General features: G+C 49.9%; 1 protein-coding gene across 2 annotated transcripts in view; it reads left to right on the forward strand.

Moving 5' to 3' along the window:
- Positions 1–26,457, forward strand: part of GNG4 (G protein subunit gamma 4) — a 65,432-nt gene that overhangs the window by 12,086 nt on the left and 26,889 nt on the right. For both annotated transcript variants that reach the window (XM_067025687.1, XM_067025688.1), the window contains exons 2-3: positions 14,382–14,500; positions 20,551–20,659. In XM_067025687.1, coding sequence (XP_066881788.1) covers positions 20,561–20,659 — 99 coding nt within the window. In that variant the 5' untranslated portion in view covers positions 14,382–14,500; positions 20,551–20,560. The remainder of the gene's footprint in view (positions 1–14,381; positions 14,501–20,550; positions 20,660–26,457) is intronic.

The following is a 26,457-nucleotide window of genomic DNA, read 5'->3' on the forward strand; positions in this document are numbered from 1 at the left end:
CTCCTCCTTGGCTGAGTGGTTAAGGGCAGACTCGGGTTAAGCACAGCACCCTTATGCATTTAAAATTCTCCTGTCTTCAAACATCTCTTCCTACCTCGTAATTCCTTTATTCATTCATTCTAACTCATTTTCTCTCTCATATAAAGCATCCCCTATCCGTCTATCTTTGACTGAAATAAGTGGTGAGAGGAATTTTAAGGCAGGGTTATAGGTTTTGGTTTTTTTTTTTTAATATTAAGAACAATAAGCATTACTTGAAACCACAACTCCAGATACATCTGCTTCACTTCTATTCCAGGTGTTTTACAGGCTGTGCTTAGATTTCCAAAGGAGCAATAGCTAACATTTTGGAATTTGCTAAAAGCATTCATGTCCCCTGCCCACTTGATTGTTTCAGAAATGCTGGGAGGATGTTTATCCCCATCTTTCAGTGAGGAAACTAAGGCTCAAAGAAGTTCAATGTGGGGAATTCCCTGGCAGTCCAGTGGTTAGCACTCCGTACTTTCACTGCTGAGGGTGCAGGTTCAATACCTGGTCAGGGAACTAAGATCCCACAAGCTGTGCAGCGCAGTCAAACTAAAAAAAAAAAAAAAAAAAGTTCAGTGTGGCCGAGGCCCACAGCAGAGCCAGGATGGAAGCTCTGGGCCTCCACACTTTCTCTGTTGTGTTCTTTTGCCTCTTAAAGGGAAAAAAGTTGACCCAAAACATCCTTAGAAGGAAATAGGATGCCAGATTCCAGGTCAGATGTGCCCCTTTCAAGTGCAGGAGAGAGATGCTGGGGTATCCACACCATCCCCCCTCCGTGTTTCTGGGGCCCCGCGCTGCTGGAGGGGATGCATCAGATCCCTGGGCCTTTGCCAGGAGAGTGTCATGGGCGGTAGTTTAGTTGAGACTCCCTAGTATCTCAGGGCACAGGCGGGAGTCCTGATAAGGACCCACAGTGGCGTGCAGGTAGCTGCAGGCCTGGGCTCCCAGTGGGACGAGGACAGAGGCCTCAGGTCTGCTTCTCAGTGCTCACTGCTCTCCTCACGCATGGGCCCCCCAGGCCCTTCGGTGGTCCTGTCCTGCTCACCCCCCGTCTGCCAATACAGGGGGCCCATGGACAGGTCAGTCCTGGCCTTTCTCTGTTCTCTTTCTAGGTGCCTTTGGGGGCCTCCCATAGATGAGAGACCCCTTCATACAAATCAAGAGTGGGGCACCCAAAACTTCTTCCTGAGGAGGGCTCTCAGAGCTAACTTTGGAAGCGAAAAGCAGAATGCCTGTCTTTCCCTTTCTGCTCTAACAATCCTAGTTTCCCTGGAGGCAACATGGAGGCCTCTGGCCGGCTGAGAAGGGCTAGGTACAGGGAAGCGTGGAGAAGCAGCACAGACCAGAGTGGCAGGATGTTCTCTCTCTACACCGAAGTCTGGACTCACCTGTTCAGGGTGAGGGAGATCCCTCAGTGTCCCCCAGATGGAGGTGAAAGAAGAGGTCCCTGGCTTGCTCCCTGGGCTGTGTGGTGATGCCGGATGCTTACCACTGACCGGCTGGTGAGAGGAAGTTAAGGAGGTTAAGTTACTTGCCCTTTGCCAGCCTTCAGCTTCCTCAAGGTGGTACCCAGAATTACTGCAAGAGGTCTCTGAATCCAGGTCTGCACCAGGAACCCGGTGGAGACTGAATGCAGGGTGCTGTGCTTTCGTATAAAGCCAATTTGCAAGTGTACATAGATGCCTCTGGGATCAATAAGACAAAAATGAATTTAAGTGTACTGCTGAGTTCTTTAGATCATTTTATATCTTCGAGTCAATAGATATCAAAAGTACTGCCATAAGGGAAGCTGCATTTTTATTACTATTATTATTTTAGAAGGGACCTTACCTGATGCTTGAAACCATTGGAACCATGGTCTGCGAAATCCCTTCCATTTCTAATACTCTGTGGTTCGTGAACTGTGTCATGTTATGGTAAATTCTCTAAATATACCAGAAATGTAGTTGCTGTTGACATCTTCCACATTGCTCGCTGGCTTCCGGGCAGGAAGCCTCCGTGAGCAGCCGTACTCCTTCCACAGGGCATTGAGCGGAGACTCTCCCGGGGAGGGGTCTTCCCTGTGTAGGTGTAGAGGGCCATCCTGCGACTGGCTGTTGGCCCCTCACCGTCCCTGGTGAAGTGGAGACTAGTTAGTGGCCAGTGAGACTAACTGTGCCATCACAGGACAGCTCCGTCCCCCGCAGCCCTCTCAAGTTTGGAGTCTCCTTCCACCTCCCAGGTGATCCTCTTCTCGGACCAGAGCTCCGTCTTACCTGCTCAGACTTGGATACTGGTCTTTGCATCCTTCTCTATTTACTTACAGGGACTCCGGGTGTGAGGCGGACCACGTGTACCTTTGCCTTGCTTTTTGTCACCTTTTCTCATTCGACTTTTCCCATCTCAGGTGCCTCTTCACAACAGCGAGTGGACTGCTGGTTAAAAGGAGAAACAGCCAGAGCCAGCCTCCATGGCAAACTGTCTTGCTCCGAGATGGCTCAGAGCTTTCCCAGCATGGTCCAGCCGTATGGTACAGGAGGAGCTTTTTCTCCACCGGGGTGCTGGCACAGGTCAGATGAGCCCAGCATCTCCTGTGGGCGGTGGCTTCTTTGGCTGCCAGGAGGAGGTGGAGTATATCCCTTCTTGCTGCCAGCCCCAGCTCCGCCTCTCACCACGGCCACCTCTCCTACGTAGGGACAGTTCACCATGCACAGCTACTTTCCTGGGATCATCAGTTGACATGTTAACGAAAAAGTGGTGTGAGACTCTGCATCTTTTTTCTTGGAAGATACCCAGATTATTTTTAGGCTTAGTTAATGAGTCCTGGTTCTTTTTTGTTTGTTTGTTTCTTTCCTCCACTGCTGCTAACATATGTTCCTCCATGCGTAGTTCACTTGAGCCACACAGATCTTTCTGTCTGCAAAGTACGACTAACCACCTTGGAGAAATCCCGATAATTCGCGTGACAAAGGAGCAGCCATGTTAGTGGGTAGCAGCCCTCTACGTCAGTTCCTCCTTCTGCTTTTAAAGACAACTGCCTTTGAGTCGTCATTGGTCTTACAGATTCTTCTCCTCTGGAAGGAAGACTACCTTTTACTGTGTTTTTCTTTCTTTCTTTCTTTTTTTTTTTTTTTCCAAGATCAAGCCATTGAGTTGTTAACCTAATCTCAAAAAAAATCTAAGTAGACAAGGTCTCATAGTCTACGAATGTGCTGAGTTGTCCTATGGGTTTTGTTCCCACCTGAGGCATTTTACTGGATTCTCATCTTTTGGGGGTAAGAGCATCATCTCACAAAGGGGAAGACAAATGCATAGAGACAGAAACTTGCTTGAAGTCATACAAGTCACAAATAGCAGGATGAGAATAGGACGGGCTACCCTTCCTGTCTGAAAAAACACTCTTTTTCTGATTGTTTAAGCTTCTTCTCAAGAATAGGCACGGGGAGCATTCTGACTACTTCCCTTGAAGGGGAAGATCTCTCATTTGGTTCTGGCAGCTTGTTCTGCAGCCCAGGTGTTCACACAAAGATGCAAAGTGTCTGAACTCGGCCCCGCCCCTGCACAAGACGCTCTTCATCACCACAGCCTGCCGACCCTCTTCGTGTGCTCTTCTGCTCCCTCTCAGGGTTTATGTTAAATTCTCACATGATGTGTTCACAAGAAGGAAGTTTTCTTGTCAGTAAAGTGCCTTCTTGGGGTTAGCTGAGGATTAATCCACGCGTCACCACTCTTAGAAGAATTAGAAAAAAGTAAATTACGCCGGATGTGTCAACAGTCGTAAGTCAGAAGTCACTTGAGGGGCTTCCCTGGTGGCACAGTGGTTGAGAGTCCGCCTGCCGACGCAGGGGACGCGGGTTCGAGCCCCGGTCCGGGAAGGTACCACGTACCCCGGAGCGGCTGGGCCCGTTAGCCACGGCCGCTGAGCCTGCACATCCGGAGCCTGTGCTCCGCAGCGGGAGAGGCCACAGCAGTGAGAGGCCCGCGTACCGCAAAAGAAAAAAATAAAATAAAATAAAATAAAATAAATGTGGGCTTCCCTGGTGGCGCAGTGGTTGAGAATCCGCCTGTCAGTGCAGGGGACACGGGTTCGATCTCTGGTCAGGGAAGATCCCACATGTCGCGCCACAACTACTGAGCCTGCACTCTAGAGCCCACGAGCTCAACTTCTGAAGCCCACGCGCCTAGAGCCCGTGCTCCGCAACAAGAGAAGCCACCGCAATGAGAAGCCTCTGCACACTGCAAGGAAGAGTAGCCCCTGCTCGCCGCAACTAGAGAAAGCCTGCGCCCAGCAACGAAGACCCACTGCAGCCAAAAATAAGATTAAAATATATATATATATATATATATATATATATATATATATATATATATATATATATATATATAAACGTAATGGCTTTATCTGGGCCTCTGCTTTTTCTGGCCTCACATCAACATCTGCCTCACCTGGTTTCTAATTAACTCCCGGCTTGAAAAACCAAGCAGGTGTTTGACTTCATCACCTCTCCGTAAAGGAAGTGCCGACTGTGTTCAAAAAGGGATTGCACGGGGCAGCCTCTGGTCCTGCTCGGTTCTGTCGGTTCCATGGAGTCATTACCTCGAGCGACCTCTGGCCGCTGGAGGGAGGGTCTGGCACAAAGATACCAAGGAAGTAAGCCTTCAGAGAGGCAGCCTGGTAATAAATGGCTCTTGAGCTACAGAGAGCTGGCTGAAGTGCTGAGGCCGGTGCCCTTAACCGGGCGGGGCTCGTGCGGAAGCCCCAGAGTCAAAGGAGGCTGAGGATACAGGACACAAAAGTGAAGGGAGGGCTTCCCTGGTGGCGCAGTGGTTGCGAGTCCGCCTGCCGATGCAGGAGACACGGTTTCGTGCCCCGGTCCGGGAAGATCCCACATGCCGCGGAGCAACTGAGCCCGTGAGCCATGGCCGCTGGGCCTGCGCGTCCGGAGCCTGTGCTCCACAACGGGAGAGGCCACAACAGTGAGAGGCCCGCATACCGCAAAAAAAAAAAAAAAAAAAAGTGAAGGGAAGCAGCGGACGGGGAGGCTGGGCTTGCGGAGGGGGAGCCATCGTTAACCGGGGCCCCCGTCTAGTGCCAGGAGTCAGGATGAAGGGGGCTGGTGTGACGCTCAGTCCACAAACTCGGCTGTAGGGGAAAAGGTGGTTCTTCTAATTTTCCTAGAGCTCAACTTCCTCTGAAGTGTGTGTCCCATAGCCAGCAAGGAACTTTTGTCCCAGCCTGGACCATGGCGTTGCCTCAGGGCTCCCCCAGAGTTTATGTAGGTTTATCTACACCTTTATGTAGGTTCATCTGTGTCATATTTTAGATTCTACATATATGTGATATCATATGGTGTCAATATTTGTCTTTCTCTGACTGAACTTCGCTTAGTATGATAATCTCTAGTTGCATCCATGTTGCTGCAAATGGCATTATTTCATTCTTGTGGCTGAGTAGTGTTTCATTGCATATATGTACCACATCTTCTTTATCCATTCATCTGTCAGTGGACACTTAGATTATTTCCATGTCTTGGCTATTGTAAATAGTGCTGCTATGAACATAGGGGTGCATGTATCTTTTCAAATTACAGTTTTGTCTGGGTATACGTGCAGGAGTGGGATTGTGGGATTATATGGCAGCTCTATTTTTAGTTTTTTGAGGAAACTCCGTACTGTTCTCCACAGTGGCTGCACCAGTTTACATTCCCACCAGCAGTGTAGGAGGGCTCCCTTTTCTCCACCCCCTCTCCAAACTTTGTTATCTCTAGACTTTAATGATGGCCATTTTGACCGATGTGAGGTGGTACTTCATTGTAGTTTTGATTTGCATTTCTCGAATAATTAGCAATCTTGAGCATCTTTTCGTGTGCCTGTTGGCCATCTGTAAGACGTGGAGGAATCTTAAATGCATTTTATTAAATAAAAGAAGCCAGTGTGAAAAGTTCATATACTGTAGGATTCCAACTATATGACATTCTGAAAAAGGCAAAGTTATGGAGCCAGTAAAAAGATAAGTGGTTGCCAGGGATTGGGAAGAGCACTGAGGATTTTTTTTTTTTTTTTTTTTTTGCGGTACACGGGCCTCTCACTGCTGTGGCCTCTCCCGTTGCGGAGCACAGGCTCCGGACGCGCAGGCCCAGTGGCCATGGCTCACGGGCCCAGCCGCTCCACGGCATGTGGGATCTTCCCGGACTGGGACACGAACCCGCGTCCCCTGCATCGGCAGGCGGACTCTCAGCCACTGCGCCACCAGGGAAGCCCAGGATTTTTTTAAATAGACTTTTTTTAGAGCAGTTGTAGGTTCACAGCAGAATTGAGCACAAGGTACAGAATTTCCATGTACCCCGACATACATACAGCCTCCCCACTAATCGGCGTCCTCCACAAATGAGGCACAGTGGTTACAAGTGGTGCACATACGTTGACCCATCATCATTGCCCAAAGCCCACAGTTGACATTTGGGTTTTTTCTTGGTGGTGTACGTTCTATGGGTTTGGACAGATCCTCAGAAGATTTTTAGGGCAGTGAGAGACTATTCTGTATGATACTGTGATGGTGGATACATGTCATTATACATTTGTCCAAACGCCTCCTGGGAGCTACTTTGAAGGTCAGTTCTTCCCCAGGTTCAAGAAAGTCAGCAATGTTTTACAGGTTTTTCCCAAGCGCTGCGATTTACTAACAGCCCTTCTCTTCTGGTGTTCAGGAGCCTGTTTGTAAATAGCACGTTGACCAAGACAAAAAACAGGTCGCCAAAGGTGAGCGGAAAACTGTGATGGAGCCAAAGACAACAAAGAAATCTTATTCGATCTGTTTTACTCCTAAAGTCTCATAGGAAGTAAAAATCTCAGAAATAATTGACACACACACATGCGCGCATGCCCACACAATGTAAAGTAAAAATCCGGATGCTTTGTAACAAAATCATCTTATTTTTTTTTAAAAACATGAATTCTCCAGGAATGTGAAAATTAATGGTTTGCCCTAAGAATGCCAATAGAAAATTCTTTCTTGAATAACAGCAGTTATCCTTTTCTCGATCAGAAATCACACGGAAAACTCAGAAGTATCACCTTTTCTGTCAGTCACTTCCCACTTTGGAAAAGTAGCTTTTCTGTTGAAATAATGTCATGTCAAAATGAGATTCGACGTAGTCTGACGTATACCGTGCTCTCTTTCAAAGGACTTGCCTGGGCCCCAATGACCCTGCTCTTCTTTCTGATTTCTCCCTTTTAGAGTGGGAATGTCTATCCTATGCCTGCCACTGTGGTATTTTGGAAGCAGATCACTTGTCTGGTTTCACAGGTTCACAGCTGGAGATGAATTTTTGCCTCCAGATGAATCATAAGTCTTACCCATACCTGAAGTAGGTGATATTTAGTTGAGGTTTTGGACTTCAAGTTGACGCTGGAATAGATTAAGACTTTCAGCCTGTTAAGATGGGATGAATTTATCTTTCATGTAAGAAGGACATCAATTTTGGGGGATCCAGGGGGTGAAATGTTATGGGCTGAATTGTGTCTCCCACCAAATTCAGAATGACTTTATTTGGAGATAGACCTTTAAAGAGGTAATTAATCGGGTCATGTGGCGTTTTTATAAAAAGAAGAAATTAGGGCACTGTCACACAGAGGGAAGACCATTTGAGAACACAGCAAGAAGGCAGCCATCTGCAGGCCAAGGAGAGAGTCTTCAGAAGAAACCAACCCTGCCAGGGGGCTCTAAGCGAAAACCCATTTTCTTACCTTTTGCAGCCTCTAGAGGCTGCACTCATTCCTTGAGGCGTGGCCCCCTCCTATCTTCAAAGCCAGCGATGTAGCATCTTCAGATCTCTGGCTGTGACACCAACTCTTCTGCATCAACTCAGCTTCCTTCAGCATCATGGTCCAGCTTGACTAACTTGCACATGTAACCCAGCAGGCAGAAAATGTTGGCTTCATACTCTGTGAGGGCTGATGTAAAAGCAGCAGAGCGCTAAGTAGGTTTTTTAATGCTTGCTCCTCTCAATTAAGACTTCGGACTCCATTTGCAATGCCAAAGAAATACTTAGGGAGTGTCTGGGGTGGAGGATCACAGGGAAGATGGACCTCTTTTTTATTCTGCACCGACTTGTCAAATGCCCTTGAATATCACAGCTGGTCTGCCAACCTTCTCTAATTTTCTTGACCTTAGTGGGGACCAGATAAGGGCAGTCACTGGGTGACTGGCGACCATCAGGCTCCAACATTGTTCAGACTCAGTGTTTTCTTCCTAAGGATCCTTTGTCTCTCAAGTCCACTCCAGTACATGCCATGCTGATTGCTTCTTACCCCTGTACCTGGCTAGCATCAGTGTGATTAGGTGTAATTAGATCAGGCAGATACTATCAGGCAGTCAAGATGTAAACTTAGTAATTGAGACTCAGATTGTAAAATGCATCAAGCTTGACTATCACTGTATTTAATTTGCAAAGTGGCTCAGACAGGAGCGGGGATGGCCGTGCCCCTGACCAGAGGACCAAGGGGACCGTGTCCCCACCACAGACACAGAGCCAGAGTGGTCTGCATGTGTGAAGGCACATGATTCTCTGCCACTCCCCTCAGGGCTTGGGACTTTCAACTCCATCCCAGGATGACTGAGAGAGAGCACAGTTTGTCCGGTGAGGTTAAAACACCACTTTGTGCTTCCATATGTACGTAGAGGAAGTCTGCACCCTGTGCTGCTGCAGAAGTTATGACTCTTTGGGTGAATTAGTATCTCCCTCCCTTTTAGAGCCTTTGTTTCGAAGTGAATGTGACCGGCATTACTGGGTGGGGTGGAGGGGGACACTCCAAAATGTGAACTCAGTGTGTGAAACCTTTGTCCTAAAGCTGGGGAAAAAGGGACCCTAGATGACCACTCTGAATGCCAGGAGAACCTGTCCCCAGTTTTCCTGCCAGAAGCAGTGTCACTTGTGGGATTTTAGGGTGACAAAGTGGCTTCCTTACCTTCTACACGTAGCTCCTTCCACCTATGGGGATTGGACGAGAGAGGAAATCTATGTGAAGACACCATGCAGGACCTGAAATTGTGGCTCCAGCCCAAGGCGTGGCTATTAATTCAGGGTTATTGTTGGGCTTGCTCTCCAATGAGGTGATTTTTCCTGGGGACACGTGGGGCTCAGCAGGCTTGCCCTCCCGGTCTGTGCCCAGAAATGTTAAACCCAAACGTGAACACAGCTCCCCAAGGTGGAATCCTTGTTATAATTGATGCGAGGATTGTATTGTATTGGGTTTTCCAAATAGAATTTAAGTTAGTACTTTTTAAAAGAAATTTTTATCAAAGTATAGTTGATTTACAAGGTTGTGTTAACTTCCACTGCACAGCAAAGTGACTCAGTTATACAGATATATATTCTTTTTCATATTATTTTCCATTATGGTTTATCACAGGATATTGAATATAATTCCCTGTGCTCTACAGTAGGACCTTGTTCTTTGTCCATTCTATGTATAAGAGTTTGCATCTGCTAATCCCAAACTCCCAATCCTTCCCTCCCCCCTCCCTCTTGGCAACCACAAGTCTGTTCTCTATGCTTGTGAGTCTGTTTCTGTTTTGTAGATAAGTTCATTTGTATTATATTTTAGATTCCACGTATAGGTGATATCATATGGTACCTTTCATTCTCTTTCTGACTTACTTCACTTAGTATGATCATCTCTAGGTTCATCCGTATTGTTGCCAATGGTATTATGGCATTCTTTTTTATGGCTGAGTAATATTCCATTGTATACATGTACCACGTCTTCTTTATCCATTCATCTGTCGATGGACATTTAGGTTGTTTCCATGTGTTGGCTATTATGAATAGTGCTGCTATGAACATAGGGGTGCATGTATCTTTTTGAATTGTAGCTTTGTCTGGATATATTCCCAGGAGTGGGATTTCTGGATCATATGGCAACTCTATTTTTATTTTTTTGAGGAACCTCCATACTGTTCTCCATGGTGGCTGCACCAATTTACATTCCCACCAACAGTGCAAGAGGGTTCTCTTTTCTCCACACCCTCTCCAACATTTATCATTTGTAAACTTTTTAATGATGGCCATTCTGACTGGTGTGCGGTCATTGTAGTTTTGATTTGTATTTCTCTAATTATTAGTGACTATGAGCATCTTTTCATATGCCTACTGGCCATCTGTACGTCTTCTTTAGAGAAACGCCTGTTGAGGTCTTCTGCACATTTTTCGCTTAGGTTGTTTGGCTTTTTTGTTATTGAGTTGTATGAGCTGTTTGTGTATTTTGGAAATTGAGCCCTTGTCAGTTGTATCATTTGCAAATATTTTCTCTCATTCCATAGGTTGTCTTTACGTTTTGTTTATGGTTTCCTTTGCTGTGCAAAAGCTTGTAAGTTTCATTAGGTCCCATTTGTTTATTTTTGCTTTTATTTCTATTGCCTTGGGAGACTGACCTAAGAAAACATTGGTACGATTTATGTCAGAGAATGTTTTGCCTGTGTTCTCTTCTAGGAATTTTATGGTATCATGTCTCATATTTAAGTCTTTAAGCCATTTTGTGTTTATTTCTGTTGCATGGTGTGAGGGTGTGTTCTAACTTCATTGATTTACGTGCAGCTGTCCAACTTTTCCAACACCACTTGCTGAAGAGACTTTTCCCCACTGTATATTCTTGCCTTCTTTGTTAAGATTAATTGACTGTAGGTGTGTAAGTTCATTTCTGGTCTCTGTATTCTGTTCCGTTGATCCATATGTCTGTTTTTGCGCCAATACCATGCTGTTTTGATTACTGTAGCTTTGTAGTATTGTCTGAAGTCTGGGAGAGTTATGCCTCCTGCCTCCTGCATTGGAAGTGCTGAGTCTTAACCACTGGACTGCCAGGGAAGTCCCATCCTGCTTTGTTCTTTTTCCTCAGTATTGCTCTGGCAATTCTGGGTCTTATATGGTTCCATATACATTTTATGATTATTTGTTCTAGTTCTGTGAAAAAATGTCATGGGTAATTTAATAGGGATCGCATTAAATCTGTAGATTGCTCTGGGTAGTATGGCCATTTTAGCAACATGAATTCTTCCAATCCAAGAGCATGGGATATCTTTCCATTTCTTCGAATCATCTTCAGTTTCCTTTATTAATGTTTTATAGTTCTCTGCATTAAGTTAGTACTTTTGTCTCAAGGGTTAAAAGTATTTTCAAAGCCACAGTGTTTCCCTAGCAGTCTACAGACCTCTGTTGAAACACTGTATTGGTTAGGGAGATGCACAGCTGCTGTGACAGAGAGCCCCAGAAAGACAGTGACATAAAATGCACAGAAATATTTCTCTCCATCACCTCCGGGCCCAGGCTTCTTACACTTTGTTTCTCTGTCCTGCCCCAGGACTGTAGTTCTTAGTCTCTCCTTAGCATCCCAACCCCCTGAGGGGCTGATTAAACCACGTCCCCCTCCCAGGGTCTTTACTCAGCAGGTCCAAGTGAGGCTTGAGAATTTGCATTCCCGACAAGCTCCCAGGTGATCAGGGACGGCGCTTGGGGAACCACTCCCCGAGGCCCTGTGCTTGCCTGCCCTGGCTGATCGCAGACATGTCCATGGTCCAGATTATGGGGTGGGGAACGAGTGTGGAGGCATACACACACAGTTTGTTCAGGCCGGGCAGGAAGTGGTGCTCTGCGTTTCCACTCAGTTTCCATGGGTGAGAAGACTCACAAGGCCCCACCTACCTGCAGGGGATGCTGGGGCAAGTCTAGCTCGTCGGCCATGTCAGTGAAAATAATCAATAAACAATCTATAATAGGAAGAGGAAAGAGTTTGATTGGAGCCAAACTGAAGACTATAGCCCAGAAGACAGCATCTCAGATAATTCTGAGGAACTGCTCCAGAGAAGCAGGGTTTCCAGCGCAGTTTTATATCTTGTCAGAACAAAGAACATTAAACAAGTCAGGGATACGTTCCTTCAAGCTTTCAGAAAAAAACAGACCAGCACATACACAGTGAGTCAGCATGGCCTTGGCACCTGGGAAGGCAGTCTTATCGAAGGATTGGTGTCCTAGGAAGGGAGGCATTTAATCTTTATTTTTAACATGGGCATTCTTTACTTCTGGTCAAGTGTGCCCTTTTCTTTAAAACGGATGTGCAGTGTGGGTTTGACAGGCCACAAACAGGCTGTTTCAGTTAATATAAAATTGAAGTTAACGCATGGGGACTCCTGGTGGAGGACCTGCTGGACCCACCTTGGCTTCTCCAGTTAGGACCCTAGTGGCCCCCTCAGTTGGCTAAGACCAACCAGCAGTCGAGATCCCATGCCACCTGGGAAACCAGATACTTGAAAACAGAATGAAGTGGGTTTTGAGAGCATTGATAGGAAAGGGAAAAACAAGGGACTAGGCCAAAAAGGGTTTTCTTTTTTTAAAATTTATTTTATTGAAGTATAGTTGATTTACAATGTTGTGTTAATTTCTGCTGTGCAGCAAAGTTATTTACGTATACATATATGTATTCTTTTCCATTATGGTTTGTCACAGAATATTGAACATAGTTCCCTGGGCTATACAGTAGGACCTTGTTGTTTATCCATCCTATATATAATAGTTTGTATCTGCTAATCCCAAACTCCCAGTCTATCCCTCCCCCAACCCTCCCCCTTGGCAACCACAAGTCTGTTCTGTATGTCTGCGAGTCTGTTTCTGCTTCGTAGAAAAGTTCATTTGTGTCGTATTTTAAATACTGCATGTAAGTGATCTCATGGGATTTGTCTTTCTCTTTCTGACTTAATTCACTTAGTATGGTAATCTCTAGGTCCATCCATGTTGCTGCACGTGGCATTATTTCATTCTTTTTTGTGGCTGAAAAGTATTCCATTGTATATGTACCACATCTTTTTTGTTTTGTTTTGTTTTGTTTGGCCACGCTGTGCAGCATGTGGGATCTTAGCTCCCCAACCAGGGATCGAACATGCACCGCCCACATTGGAAGCTCAGAGTCTTAACCACTGGACGGCCAGGCAAGTCCTACCACATCTTCTTTATCCATTCATCTGTCGATGGACATTTATATTTTGTTTCCATGCCTTGGCTATTGTAAATAGTGCTGCAGTGAACATTGGGGTGCATGTACCTTTTCAAATTATAGTCCAAAAAGGGTTTTCTAATAGCAGAGGATGAGAAAACAAAACAGGGAAGTAGATGAGAATAAAACTCCATAAAAGTCTAACAATGTGGGGGGATGGGAAGCATCCAGATGCAACAAATTACTGTGACAGGAAGAAACAATCACTTTGGAAACGGCAGGCATGGGTGTTTGTGAAGCCGTACAACGGGCCCAAACGACCTCAAACCAAAGTGCATTTGGATGCCCCTCTAGCTGGGGGAATAAACAGCACTGTCCATTCCTGTCTGGCCTTTGTTTTTGGTCCAAGTTCACTGGGATTCTGGGAGATGGATGCTCTAGGGCAGGATGCTGGGAGCCCCGGGAGAGGGAGCCCATTGTCCCAGAGTCAGCCTTTCTGGGGGAGGGAGTTGGCTAATTGTGTCTCCATGGAGAGTCCCTTGCTTTAAAGCCATCTAATCAAATCATCTCTTCTAAATGTCCTCTGGTTGGAATCAGGTTATTCCTAGTATGTGTGAGAATAAGCATCAGCATGTGAACCAGAATTGTCTCTGGCAAAATGCATTATAGGGCTTCCCTGGTGGCGCAGTGGTTAAGAATCTGCCTGCCGATGCAGGGGACACGGGTTCGAGCCCTGGTCTAGGAAGATCCCACATGCCACGGAGCAACTAAGCCCGTGCGCCACAGGTACTGAGCCTGCGCTCCAGAGCCCGCGAGCCACTACTCCTGAAGCCCGGGCGCCTAGAGCACGTGCTCCGCAACAAGAAAAGCCACCGCAATGAGAGGCCCGCGCGTGCACCGCAACGAAAAGTAGCCCCCCCCACCGCCGCAACTAGAGAAGGCCTGCGCGCAGCAGCAAAGACCCAAGCAGCCAAAAATAAATAAATAAAATTTTTAAAAATGCATTATAATCTGTCTTTATTTTCTTTGCTGTAATTTTCTCTATACTCACATTTTTCTACAATGGACATATCTTTTCATAAGAAGAAATAAAACAGCTAAACTGTTCCTGTTTGGCAGAGGTCTGGCTGGAGTGGGGAGGGTGAGCGCGTGTGGGGGAGGGCAGCGTGCAGGTACTGGAGGCCCCAGGTGGCCTGTGGCCTCCAGGTGTTCCCCTGTGCTCTTTGTCAGATCGGGGCCTTCCCTTTCTGCCTTTAGCTCGCCGTCTCCCCTGTGGTCTGATGCAGGAGAGGCAGCTGCTGAGCTCGCGGGAAGGGCACGGAGGGAGCTGGCGCTATCTGGGAGACGCCTGGCTTCTGCTGCGCCTGGTGACCCATCTCTGGTTGTGCTTCCAGGTGAGCCTCAAAGCAGGAGCCCTGACTCAGCCTCTCATCTGACAGCTGTCAGCTGCCGCCGCCACCAGCCCGTCCCCTGCCCAGGCCTGTCACCGTGCCATCTCTCAGCAGGCGAGGAGGTAATGTACCCTGTCCAAGAGCAGCTTCTCTCTGGAGAGCAGGTGTCTCTGCCAGCAGTGCGTGTGTGGGCCTGGGGTGAGGCTCAGCTGGCAGGCTCCTTGATGGGTGGCCAGGTCCTCACACCATCACTTTCTTCTTCTAGCAGCTGTCATCATCCCAGATGTAGGGCCCTCACGAAGCCTGTTTTACCCCCCTCCTCGCATTATCCCTCATGCTAGTGGAGGTGCCCCCTCCCGGGGGAGCATCGGGAGGAGAACCAAGCCATCTGCATGGGTTGCTGGCCTTGGCTGGGAAATCAAGCTGTGTGCTATCCCCACCAGGAACAGAGATGTTACTCGGGCAAGCACCCTTGTTCAGCAACTCGCTGTGACAAAGGGGGTGAAGGTCAACCAACACTCCCAGCCCACCTTGCAGTCTAAGCTGCTTGGTCCCTTTAGGCCTAGAGGGCTGTGCTCACTGGCAACAGCTGTTTTTCAGGCATTTCCCAGAGAGACAGACGGCAGCACTCTGCCCGCCAACACATATCAAGGGCTTGTGGAGATAAGTCATGTTAGGGAGGATGGCTGAAAAGGCACGATGACATCCACTCATCCAGAAATTCTAAACACCGTATCCCGAGTCAGGTCAGATCAGCAGCACTGGGGGTTGAACCACCTTGCACTGCCCCGCCCCCGACTCTGAGTTTACCCAGTGTACACACCACAGGATGCAGCCCGTGAGAACCTCCCTGGGAAAGCTGTCTGTGTGAGTGTATCCCGTGTGCCCGAGGAGAAAGATGTCTGACCACCGAGGTGACAGAGCCAGTCTCCTGAGTAGTTGGCTCCTTTTCCCTTCCTTCTGCCTCGTCTTCTGAAAAGCCAAGGGTCAAGTTAGTGGTCCACCCGTGGCCAGTATTCATGTTCAGCTTCATTCCATCTCCTTTCTTGCCTACTTCCACGTTTCTTCTTGGGTCAGGGTGGGTGTACGTGTACACACGTACATATATGGGGAGAGACATCCATGTGTTCACGTAGAGGTATGGTGTCTGGGCAGCCTTGTTACCAAACCAGACTTAGGTCCACTCTCCCGCCCACAGGAAGGCCAATCTGCTGACACCGGGTGGTGGTGAAGGGAAGTGCAGCTTTTTTTGCAGGGTGTCAACCGAGGAGTCCGGGGCAGCTAGTGCTCAAAACACCCGAACTCCCTGATGGGTTTCAGGAATGCATTTTAAAGGCTGAGTGAGAGAGGGGAGTCCCAGGGTATGTGATGAGCCCCTGCACAATTCTCTGACTGACTGACTGGTGAGGTCACAGGACGGTGTCACATTACAATCCTCAGGCCCCAGTAGGTCTGGGGGCTTCATGCTCCTGGTCATCAGGTAGTTAATTTCTTCCATTTGGTGGGGGTTTTAGGATCTACAAAACAACTCAGGAAATGCGCATCAGATACTGTTATCTAGGGGCTTCAGAGAGGAGCTAAAGTGGAGGATATGGGGGAGGGGTCTGTCCCGGGAAGGCCCCATAGGGTCCTTCTCAGTTACAGTCTTGAAAGGGCAGAGATGTGGAACCTAAGAGGTGCCTGACCAGGTAGAGGAGGGAGGCCCTCAGAGACCTTCCCGTGGGGTCATATCTTTAAAAGGCTCAGTTGCCTTTAGCTCCGTTTGACAAAAGCCATTTCCTTCTCCATGGCCAACCATGTCCCTGGGTTATCTTGACACCACAGTGGGTGGGGGACTCCTCCCTGCCATTGCGTGCCCAAGTTAGGCTGGGTTAGGATCACTCAAGGGGTGAGTCTGTCCTGGGAGAGCAGCCTAGCCCAAGTGCATGGGTAAAGGCCTCTTAGTGCCCAGAAGGCCCCACCAGGCTGAGGAGGAGTGACCAGCCCGGGCAGCATCGGGGAAATGCTTCCTTCCACTTCCATTAAAGATCTCTGCAAAATTTAAGTTCTTTAACCTCCTTGAAAATTCGAAAAATAAAGGGGTAGGACCTGGACCTCTGAGGTCCCTTCCAGCATTAACGTTTGGTGATTCAGAGCCTTGCTACTCAAAGTGTGGTCTCTGGACCAGCAGCAACTGGGGGCTTGTTAGAAATGCAAAATCTCGTGGACCAAACCCCAACTCATTTCATCAAAAAATCTGCATTTTATCCAGATCCCCAGGGATTCATATGCCCATTAAAATTTGTAAAGGACTGATTAAAGAGTCCTGAAGGTACACGAACACCCACCTTCCAAGGTGATCTGATGGACATACAGGAACAACGGAGTAGAAACGATTTGCAGCCAGCCGTGGTTCTCCACCTCAGGGACGTGCCAGAATCACCTTGGGAGGTTGTAAAATACAGGTTCTGGTCTGCGGCGCCACAGTCTGGGTTCTGGGTATGCATGCTTGAGAAACCTCACCGGCCACTTGGAGAAAGAACAGAAACATGCACGTGTGAAGTGGTTTATAAGTCACTGACGGCAACAAGAGTGCCATCCTATAAATGGGGTCAGCGAGCCCAGGGGCAGCAGAGCAGGGGGGTGAGGTGGGCAGGCTTGTCATCCCTGTACTGGGGACAGTGCTTTGCATCCTTGTTTTTAGCATCTCCACGTTTAGTTACTTAGGGGGCCCTTCTATGTGCATCTGTAGTTACCTCTCCACTTCCTTCCTGAGCAAGAGTGGAAATGGGGGGGAAAGGGAGGGTTTTATGTTGTGGTGTTGTTGTTTGTTTTTGAGATGATGAAAAAGACATAAACGTATTTTTATGTGCTGAGAAAGAAGGCACCCAGAGACACTGACATTACAGGAGAAAGTGGGGTGAGTGGCAGGGCAGAGACCCAAGGAGGGGACAGGTCCGCCATAGGTAAAGTAGCAGGCTTGGTTAAGGAGATGCTTTCAGCTGCGAGTGACAGATGATCCAAGAAATGTGGCCTAGACTGTGAGGAATATATTCTGTCAGTATCAAGGGTCCGAAGTAGAGTGTCCAGGATGCATGCATCTCAGGGCTCTGGATCTGTTTCTCCGTGAGTCTCCTGCCTTTGCCCTGGGTCCATTCCCCAACTCTCAGTGAAGCCAGCCAAAGACTGGGGCTTCTTGGGCTTCCCTGGTGGCGCAGTGGTTGCGAGTCCGCCTGCCGATGCAGGGGACGCAGGTTCGTGCCCCGGTCCGGGAGGATCCCACGTGCCGCGGAGCGGCTGGGCCCGTGAGCCATGGCCGCTGAGCCTGCGTGTCCAGAGCCTGCGCTCCGCAATGGGAGAGGCCACAACAGTGAGAGGCCCGCGTACCGCAAAAAAAAAAAAAACAAAGACGGGCTTCTCCTGGTGGGCCTTGACTAGGAAGAAGAACCTTTCCTACAAGTCCCCTGCAGATTTCCCCGCATGTTGCCTTGATTAGGACGGGCTCATGCGCTCTGGTCCTTCTGCAAGGGAGGTGGGAAATGGGCGTGTGGCGTCCTGGGCCTCTGGAGCAGAAGGTGGGCTCTGCGCTCAGGGGCAGCAGGGAAGTGGGCAGCCATGGGGAGGGCCAGCAGCGGTGAGGAGGACGGAGGGAGGGGTGATGGGAACGGGCTGAGGTCGCCAGGCTGCCTTGAGGACCCTGTGGTCACCAGTCCCCAGCTTTGGGGGCCGTTTCTCCAGCAGCCCTTCCGAGGGGGCTGGGAGGGGAAGGAGTTAGATTGAAAGTGCTGGGTTTGGGGACAGAGGGAAGAAGGCAGGTCTTGGGAGAGTGATGACGATGGGGGGCTGTGGTCTGGCAGACAATGTGGAGGCCCCGGGGCTTTGAGGCTGAGGAGGGGGAAGGGGGAGAGGACACCGGCGCCTGGGAGCCGAGCCCTCCTGGCTGTGGGCAGACGCGGTCTGGAGGGGGACCCGGTGGGGAGAGCGGGGAGGCGGAGGGGCCCACGGAGGGGACGCAGGAGGGACAAGACACGCGGCACCAGGTGCTGGGCCCACCCCACCTGCTTATTTTATCTCTCGGACACGAAACGGAAAAGGCTCTTTGTCCAATATTAAGCATTTGGTCAGACTTCTCGCTCTGTGTTGAGGAGAGGGTCGAAAATGTGCCCTTTCTCTGTGACCCGGGGAAGGATGAGAAAGCGGCGGAGGGGGTGGTCAGGGCCGGTCCCGGGGCGGAGCGGAGGGAGGGGGTGGTTCCCGGGGGTCGGACGGGGATCCGGTTCTGCCGGTAACGTTTTCTACTCGCTCACACCCACCCTCACTCACACACACACACTCACACACTCTCACACCCACCCTCACACACCCTCACGTGCGCGCGCGCACACACACACACACACACACACACACACACACACACACATATGCAGTTCCGAGTCCCCTTCCCCCGCATCTTCCTTTCTTCCCTCCTGCTGACCCCGGGCTCAGCTTCCTCTCCCGAGGCCCCCCCACCCCGGTCCCTGCCACCCCTCCACTTCCCCAACTCCTGAACCCCCCGCGTCAGTGATGAGGGAAGAGAGGGGTGGATTCAGGAACGGGGCTGGACGATCAGAATCTGAGGACAGTGATCCCAGGGTCCTTTTTCACTTGTCGGTCAGGCTGAGGAGGCTTGGGAATTAGTCTGCATCTTCTCCCTCCTTTTGTGTGGACACAGGGACACGTGAAGACACGCGTGCGCAGAGGGGCCGCCCCGCACACACAGGCTGGCAGAGGGCATGCCCGTCAGGCACGTGGGCACACAGGGACACAGCCCTGAACACACACGCAGAGTTTCACGCGCATCTCTGTAGAGTGCGGGGGTAGGTGGCTGCTCCCCCGGGTTTCAAAATCCTCAACTCCTCATGCTTCTCTTTCCCTTCCTGGGAAATAAAAGTTCCCAACCAAGATAGGAGCACACACCTGTTACACTGTGGTTTTGGTGGCTGCTCTGTCTTAGAAGAAGAAAGTTCTATTTTTCGAGCGTTGCCTGTGGACAGATGAAGCTGCCATCAGGCCCCATCTGGGCCAGGGAGTCAGTGTGAATGAGAAAAGCCAGAGTGTGGCCTGCCCGCCGCGGGACCGGCCAAGCCTCCTGCCGCCTCACTGTGCGCTGCTGAAAACCGTTGGCGCCTGGGAGACCCACCCCCAGCTCTCGGGCTGGCCCGAGTAGACCTCCTCTGGGTACTTTCTTGTTAGATGCGGTAACGGGGACCTTCGGCACGTGCTTTGCTGTGGAGCGGTTAGCATCACGGGGGTCTTCTGGCAGAATGACTTGTTGGGTCAGGAAGAATTTCTTCCCCCTTCTAGAAAAACAGATCTATGCTTGGGATAGGTGTGTATGTGTGTGTATGTGTTCTTGTTTAAAAACGAACTCCCAACATGAAGTCTGTACATGTTTCGGAATGACAGCAAATTAAAATGAATAATAAAGTGGGACTTCCCTGGCGGTCCAGTGGTTAAGACTCCCTGCTTTCACTGCAGGGGGCACGGGTTGGATCCCTGGTTGGGGAACTAAGATCCCACATGCTGCGTGGCGTGGCCAAATAAATAAATTAATTTAAAAAAAATTATAATAAAGTAAGCTAATTTAGGGGAAACTTGCACTTTGCAGTGTAACTGGCTAGAGGACACCATGTGAGACAGTGGAAAGAACCCTCAGCTAGGCTTCAACGCTTTGCGTTTGCATTCTGGGTCCACAGATTTTGGCTGTGGGACCTTTGACTCTTGACTTCATTTCTCTGAGTTTTGCATTTTCTTTACTTGTAAAACAAAACTCAGTCTATTTTGCCAACGTTCAGGGCTGCTAGAGGAGTGAGTGAACAAATGTGTATGAAAATGATTTAGTACTAACAAAGCACCGTACAAACGTCAAGGTATTACTTACGGCCATGGGGGTGGTAAGGGGACTCTGGGACCATCTGTTATCTTCTACTTCCTCTCGCTGGGGCTGAGAAAGTCTGACAAACAGGAGCCTGATGGCTTGCTCCCATCCCTTGGATGGGAGCCTCCTTCCTCTTATCCCAGGAGGGTCTGCTCCCATGGCTCCCTGGCCTGGAAAGAGAAGCTGCAGGGGGTAGGAGGCGAGAAAGCTGAGGCGGGGTTCTGCCTTACGTTTGGAAAGGCGGCTCTTTGAACCGCTTCACTTTGGTTGTTTCAGGGGCAGCGGAATGAAAGAAGGCATGTCCAACAACAGCACTGCCAGCATCTCCCAAGCCAGGAAGGCTGTGGAGCAGCTGAAGATGGAGGCCTGCATGGACAGGGTGAAGGTGAGCGCGCACAGCCGGCCCGGCCCTCTGACCGACACTCGGCTCCAAACAGTGCCCCCGCCCCCCCCCCCCCCCCCCCCCCGCTCAGAGCAGCCTCATGAGAGCAAACGCGTCGCCCCATAGAGCATCCAGCCAACGCTGGCGGCTGTAACATTTACAAGCGAGCGTTTGCTGCAGAGTTCTGAGCGTGCCTGAGCATCCAAGAGATGCAGAGTACACAGTGTGTGAATTCCGCGAGGAGTCGCCAAAAATAGACCCATATGCATCTCAGCTCTCTCTGGCTCCGTTGTCATGCCAGTAAGTGAGAGAGAGTGGAACCGTGAGATCCATCATAGTTTTCCTGCCTGATCCAGTGACTTTGAGGTTAAACAACGTCAGGTATTTTGACAGGGGCGTTGTCGGGAGTGCAGCGTCGAGCCATGCACCGCGTTTGGGGAGGAGAGGGAAGAAAGGTGCCAGCCGCCTCCCACCGTGTTCATTTCTCTGAGGAGGAGTGTAGCTGTCTTCACGCTGGGGGAGCTGAAGTGAGATGAAGCCAGCTCTTCTCCAGGTGCCACTTTGAAGCCAGCAGGAGGCCAGGCGGAGCAAGCGGCTCTGAGATCCCGCTTAGTTAGGTTCATTGACTGTAATGCACCTGGAAGCCCATCGGGAATCTGACAGCAGGAAACACGAGTCCAGTGTGTCTGTGGCCTTTTGGGACACAACACAGGGCTCTCACCCAGACACTGGGATTCAAATAAGACAGAATCCGTGGGGCACTGGGGGACTCCTAAAGCCTTCTGTTGGGAGAACGAGCAGTCCCTTCCCCAGGCTCCCACCCCCGAGAGCTGTGGCCAGATAACGGTGGCTCCTGCTTCCATCAGGGGAGTTATCCCCCTTCCCTGGGGACGTCCAGGTACCAGCTGTCCAAGGAGGCAGTAAGTGACACGGTGTATATACCACGCGAGGAGGGGGTGCGGGATGATACCCGTCGGTCTAAGTGGGCCGGCTATATCTGCACGTACAGATACCAGCTACAAATTAGACATCAGTCCTTGATCCCTAGGCTAGGAGAGGAAGCAAGAAAAGAAACAGTTCTTAAAGAGGGGGAGCCCCTGTGGTGTAGAAATGGGTCTAAGGATGAGCGCTGCAGACAGTCAGCAGGCTACCGGTTCAAGGATAGAACAGACCTTGCTGAGAGGACGAGAACGCGGTGAGATTCGCTCTTTGCACAGAGATGCCTGAGCACGTGCTCCGGCCTCGGCGCAGTCCTGGGCTATAAACACGAATGGAACGTCCCCGTCGTGTTGCTCAGAGAAGACTCCCAGGAGGTGTGAGCTGGGAGCGGGTTGGGAGGTGACACGCGGCAGAAGGGAAGGCCGGTGTGAGCTGACTCTGGCTCGTTGCGAGCACTTGGTCTTGATCGAAGAGCTGGTAGTTGTGCTGGGAGGGCAGCTGGGGGATGCTGTGTGCACACGAACGGTTCACGAAAACGACTGGGCGTGCGCCAAGGCTACGTATGCATGACTAACCACAGTCGATACAGTTGTCAGAGGCCGAGGGCAGTGGAAGCTGTAGAGGTACCCGGGAGAGGCCTCAAGGGGGAGAGAGCGCAGGCAGCACGGAGAGGCCAGCGCGCAGGGAACTCGGCAGAACTCAGGGGGTAAGTGTGGGAGCCGCCAGGAAGAGAGAAGCTAGACCCCAGCTGTCAAGTCCACGGCCTGAGGACTGGAAAGATGGTAGGCACCGGTTCTGGCCACAGGACAGTCACCACGCTGGGGAGTTTTACTTTGGCAAGGAAGATACACTCGGTGATAACAGATCCTCACCTGTGACCATCACCACCCAGGAGTCATGGTGGGGACCACATGTCCCCACGAGGAAGGGCCCTTCAGGAGGCACTAAAGGCACATGCACAGTCTCCAGAAGAGGCGGGGGAGAGCATAAGGCAACTCAGAGTCCAGTTTGTTGCTCAGGCGGCTTCAAGGGGTGGGCAGTCCCGTTCCTGCGGTGAGTGGGTTGTGCACATGCGGCCCCTTGATCCCAGGAGAAGACGCCTGGCGGGATCTGCGGCCTCTGTGGTAATTCCAGGGCCAGTGACAGCAGTGTCAGGTTTGGTTCAGAGCTGGCAGAGCGTCGTCACAGCAGAGATGATGCGGGGCTGCCTGAGGACAGAGGTGGCCCTGAGGAACCACATGCCGGCCCCAGCTTCACAGTCACGTGTGCTTTTTTGGCTTGGGTTTTGCTCACACAACCTTGAACTTTCTGTTTGTTTGTTTTAAATTGTGGTAAGATACACATAACGTGTAACTTACCAGTTTAGCCATTTTAAAGTGTACAGTTAACTAGCATTGTGTTCATCCACAGTATTGTGCAGCCATCCATTTCCAGAGCTTTTTCCTCATCCCCCAAAGCAGAACCTCTAGCCATTAAGCTCTAACTCCCCGTCCCCCCAACCCTTCCCTAGCCCCAGCAACCTCTCTTCTACTTTCTGTCTCTATGAATTTGACTATTCGAGGTACCTCATTGATGTACATGGAATCATGCAGTATTTGTCTGAATTCTGTGTATGGCTTATTTCACTTGGCATATGCCTTCAGGGTTTGTCCAGTGTAGCATGTGTCAGGATTTCATTCCTTTGTAAGGCTGAATAGTGTTTCGTTATGTGCATGTACCACGTTTTATTTACCCATTCATCTGTTGTTGGACATTTGGATTGTTTCCACCTTTTGGCTATTGTGAAGAGCGCTGCTGTGAACATGAGTGTGCAAGTGTTTGGGTCCCTGCTTTCAGTTCTTTGGGGTATATGCCCAGAAGTGGCATTGCTGGATCATATGGTAATTCTATGTTCAAGTTTTTTGTGTGTGTGTGGTACGCGGACCTCTCACTGCTGTGGCCTCTCCCGTTGCGGAGCACAGGCTCCGGACGTGCAGGCTCAGCAGCCACGGCTCACGGGCCCAGCCGCTCCGCGGCACGTGGGATCTTCCCGGACCGGGGCACGAACCCGCGTCTCCTGCATCGGCAGGCGGACTCTCAAGCACTGCACCACCAGGGAAGCCCTGTTCAACTTTTTTGAGGAACCGCCATACCGGTTTCCATGGTAGCCATACCTATTTACATTCTCCCCACCCCCCAAGCAATGCACAAGAGTTCCAGTTACTCCACATCCTCACCAATACTTGTTATTTTCCTTTTTTTAAAAATAATAGCCATCCTCATGGGTGTTAAGCTCACACTTTATTTGATATTGTTGTTTTTTAAGATTTTTTTTTTTTTGATGTGGACCATTTTTAAAGGCTTTATTGAAGTTGTTACAATATGGCTTCTGTTTTATGTTTTGGTTTTTTGGCCGCAAGGCATGTGAGATCCTATTAGCTCCCCGGCCAGGGATCAAATTCGCATCCCCTGCATTGGAAGGCGAAGTCGTAACCACTGGATGGCCACTGGGAGTCCCTCACATTTGATTTTAATCACTAGACACCCCTTGCTTCAGGGCACAGGATGGCTTTGGGGGAAAATCTACTTGATGCAACTCTTTGCCGGGAAAAAAAAAAGTGTGTATTGATATCAGTTAGCCAGACAATAAAAACAGAATGTAGAAAGAAAGAGACTCCATCAAGGATACTCCAGATTGACCCTGATAAGGACCTTGAGGAGGGTGGAAATAGGAACAGCGTCACCAGGGAGAAGAAGTGGCCTTTCTAGGGTGGGTGAGCGTTTACTGCAGGAGGGGAAGAAGGGAGCCTGGGGGGGTAAATGACCGAGGGAAGCTGTGTGGAAGGAGGAGGAGAACAGTACCTAGAATTCACTGACCTCATACAGACAGTGAGGGGAACGCCAGGTCCAGATGAAGCGGGTAGAGGGCAGGCTGACTGCATGGTGAGGATGTAGAAAAAGCGAGTGTGCTGCGCCTTCCGTGGGGCCCGGAGAGAGGGAAGAACAAGGGGAAACAGCTGGAGGCCCCGTGGAAGAAGTAATTGCAGGGACAGGTCCCACAGAGCCGGCTCCCAGGTGGAAGCAGGACAGAGGGGGACCCAGAGGACAGCCTGGGCAGGACACGTATCGGGCATGAAACCAGAGAGGAGCCCCATGACTTGTACGGTGTGTCGTCGACTGCAGAGCCCACCTCCGGGCTTCGTAGTTTGCTCTGCTTGGAAGAGCATCTCATGGGGAAGGAAGGATGGAAACGATGGCATTTGCAGCTCAGGGGAATAAAGGAGAGGTCTGTTAAGGAGAGAGAAGGGAAAAACTACTGCATCGAGCAGTTGTTTGGGTTGCAGATATAAAAAAAATATTCGTGTGAACTCAGAGAGGTTTGGGCAGGTCATGGAGGAAAAAATGTGGAAATATCCACTACCTTCCTGTCTGTCCCCCACAAACATCTGCATAAAAAGCACTAGTGTCAACATAGACTTCGTTCCAGATTTTGCAGGACGTAGAAGAGAGGCTTCACCATATAGCCCACAGCCAGCCCTCAAACCCACACACCCCCTCAGCATCCTTCTTGCCTCTCCTTACTGTTAACCAAATTGGGTCCAGCTGCTTGCCACTCGTAAGTCACTACTGGAGAGAGAGAGAGACAAACGTTGGTAGAAAGGAAAGTTGCTTTTAATCAGAATGCCGGCAGTCTGGGTACATGGTGGATTCAGTGTCCCCCCAAAACTACCTCCAAAGATTCTGCTCAGCCATGAAAGGTTTTAAAGGGAAATAATAATCTCAGGGGATCATTGAGAGAGAGGGGGGGTCAGGGTCCTCGCCCCCTCCCGCTGCGGGCAGGCGTGCGTGCAGGCTTGCTGATTCCTTGTCATCTTTGTTTAGATGCTGTCTTGTTCACACAGTTCGTTGGCAAGATTACTGACGCGGAAGCTAGGGAAGAGATCTGGTCATCTGTTAATTACTTATTCTTCATTTCTACTTCTTTGATCTATGGAAAGAACCAACGGATTAGGCAAGGTATTATGTGGTCAAAATATGTGAAAGGTGTGCTAGGGCCGGAGATGAGTAGAGCATGGGGGCACCTGGTGTAAGGTTAGTGACAAGACAGAGGGGGCCGCTGTAGAGAGCTCTTTCCTGCCAAAAGCTGCTTATACTACCTTCATTCCTTTAATGTTTATAGACTGCCTTCCCCCACTCAGCCCTCTCCCCCAGCATCCATGTGACTCTTCTCCATCCTGCCTCAAAGCTCACCGGGGCATTGCCCAACAAAGCTGGGTGTTCCTCTTTGCAAACCTGTATCAGCTGCTTAAAAAAAAAAGTAAATGTGTTCCATGCATCGTAAGCACAGGGAGGATTCAACACAGAACCTATATGGCCTCCCCAAAAGCAGAATGCTCAGCAAATAATACTCAGGACCCTAAAAAATAAAGGAGATCCCTGGTGGCGCAGTGGTTAAGAATCTGCCTTCCAGTGCAGGGGACACGGGTTCGAGCCCCGGTCCGGGAAGATCCCACATGCCGCGGAGCAGCTAAGCCTGTGCACCACAACTACTGAGCCTGAGCTCTGGATCCCGCGAGCCACAACTACTGAGCCCACGTGCCACAACTGCTGAAGCCCGTGCGCCTAGAGCCCGTGCTCCTCAACAAGAGAAGCCACCGCAATGAGAAGCCCGCGCACCGCAACGAAGGGTAGCCCCTGCTCGCCACAACTAGAGAAAGCCCGCGTGCAGCAACGAAGACCCAACACGGCCAAAAATGAATGAATGAATGAATGAGTAAATAAATAAATGGCGAGCACATAAAAGATGACTTGGAAACTGTTTTGGTCCCTTGGAAAAGGGCACCCATAACCTTATTCTTACTCTCACCCTTTAGAGGTTCAAG

This window comes from Kogia breviceps, chromosome 2 (genome assembly GCF_026419965.1).
Source record: "Kogia breviceps isolate mKogBre1 chromosome 2, mKogBre1 haplotype 1, whole genome shotgun sequence".
Taxonomy (NCBI): domain Eukaryota; kingdom Metazoa; phylum Chordata; class Mammalia; order Artiodactyla; family Physeteridae; genus Kogia; species Kogia breviceps.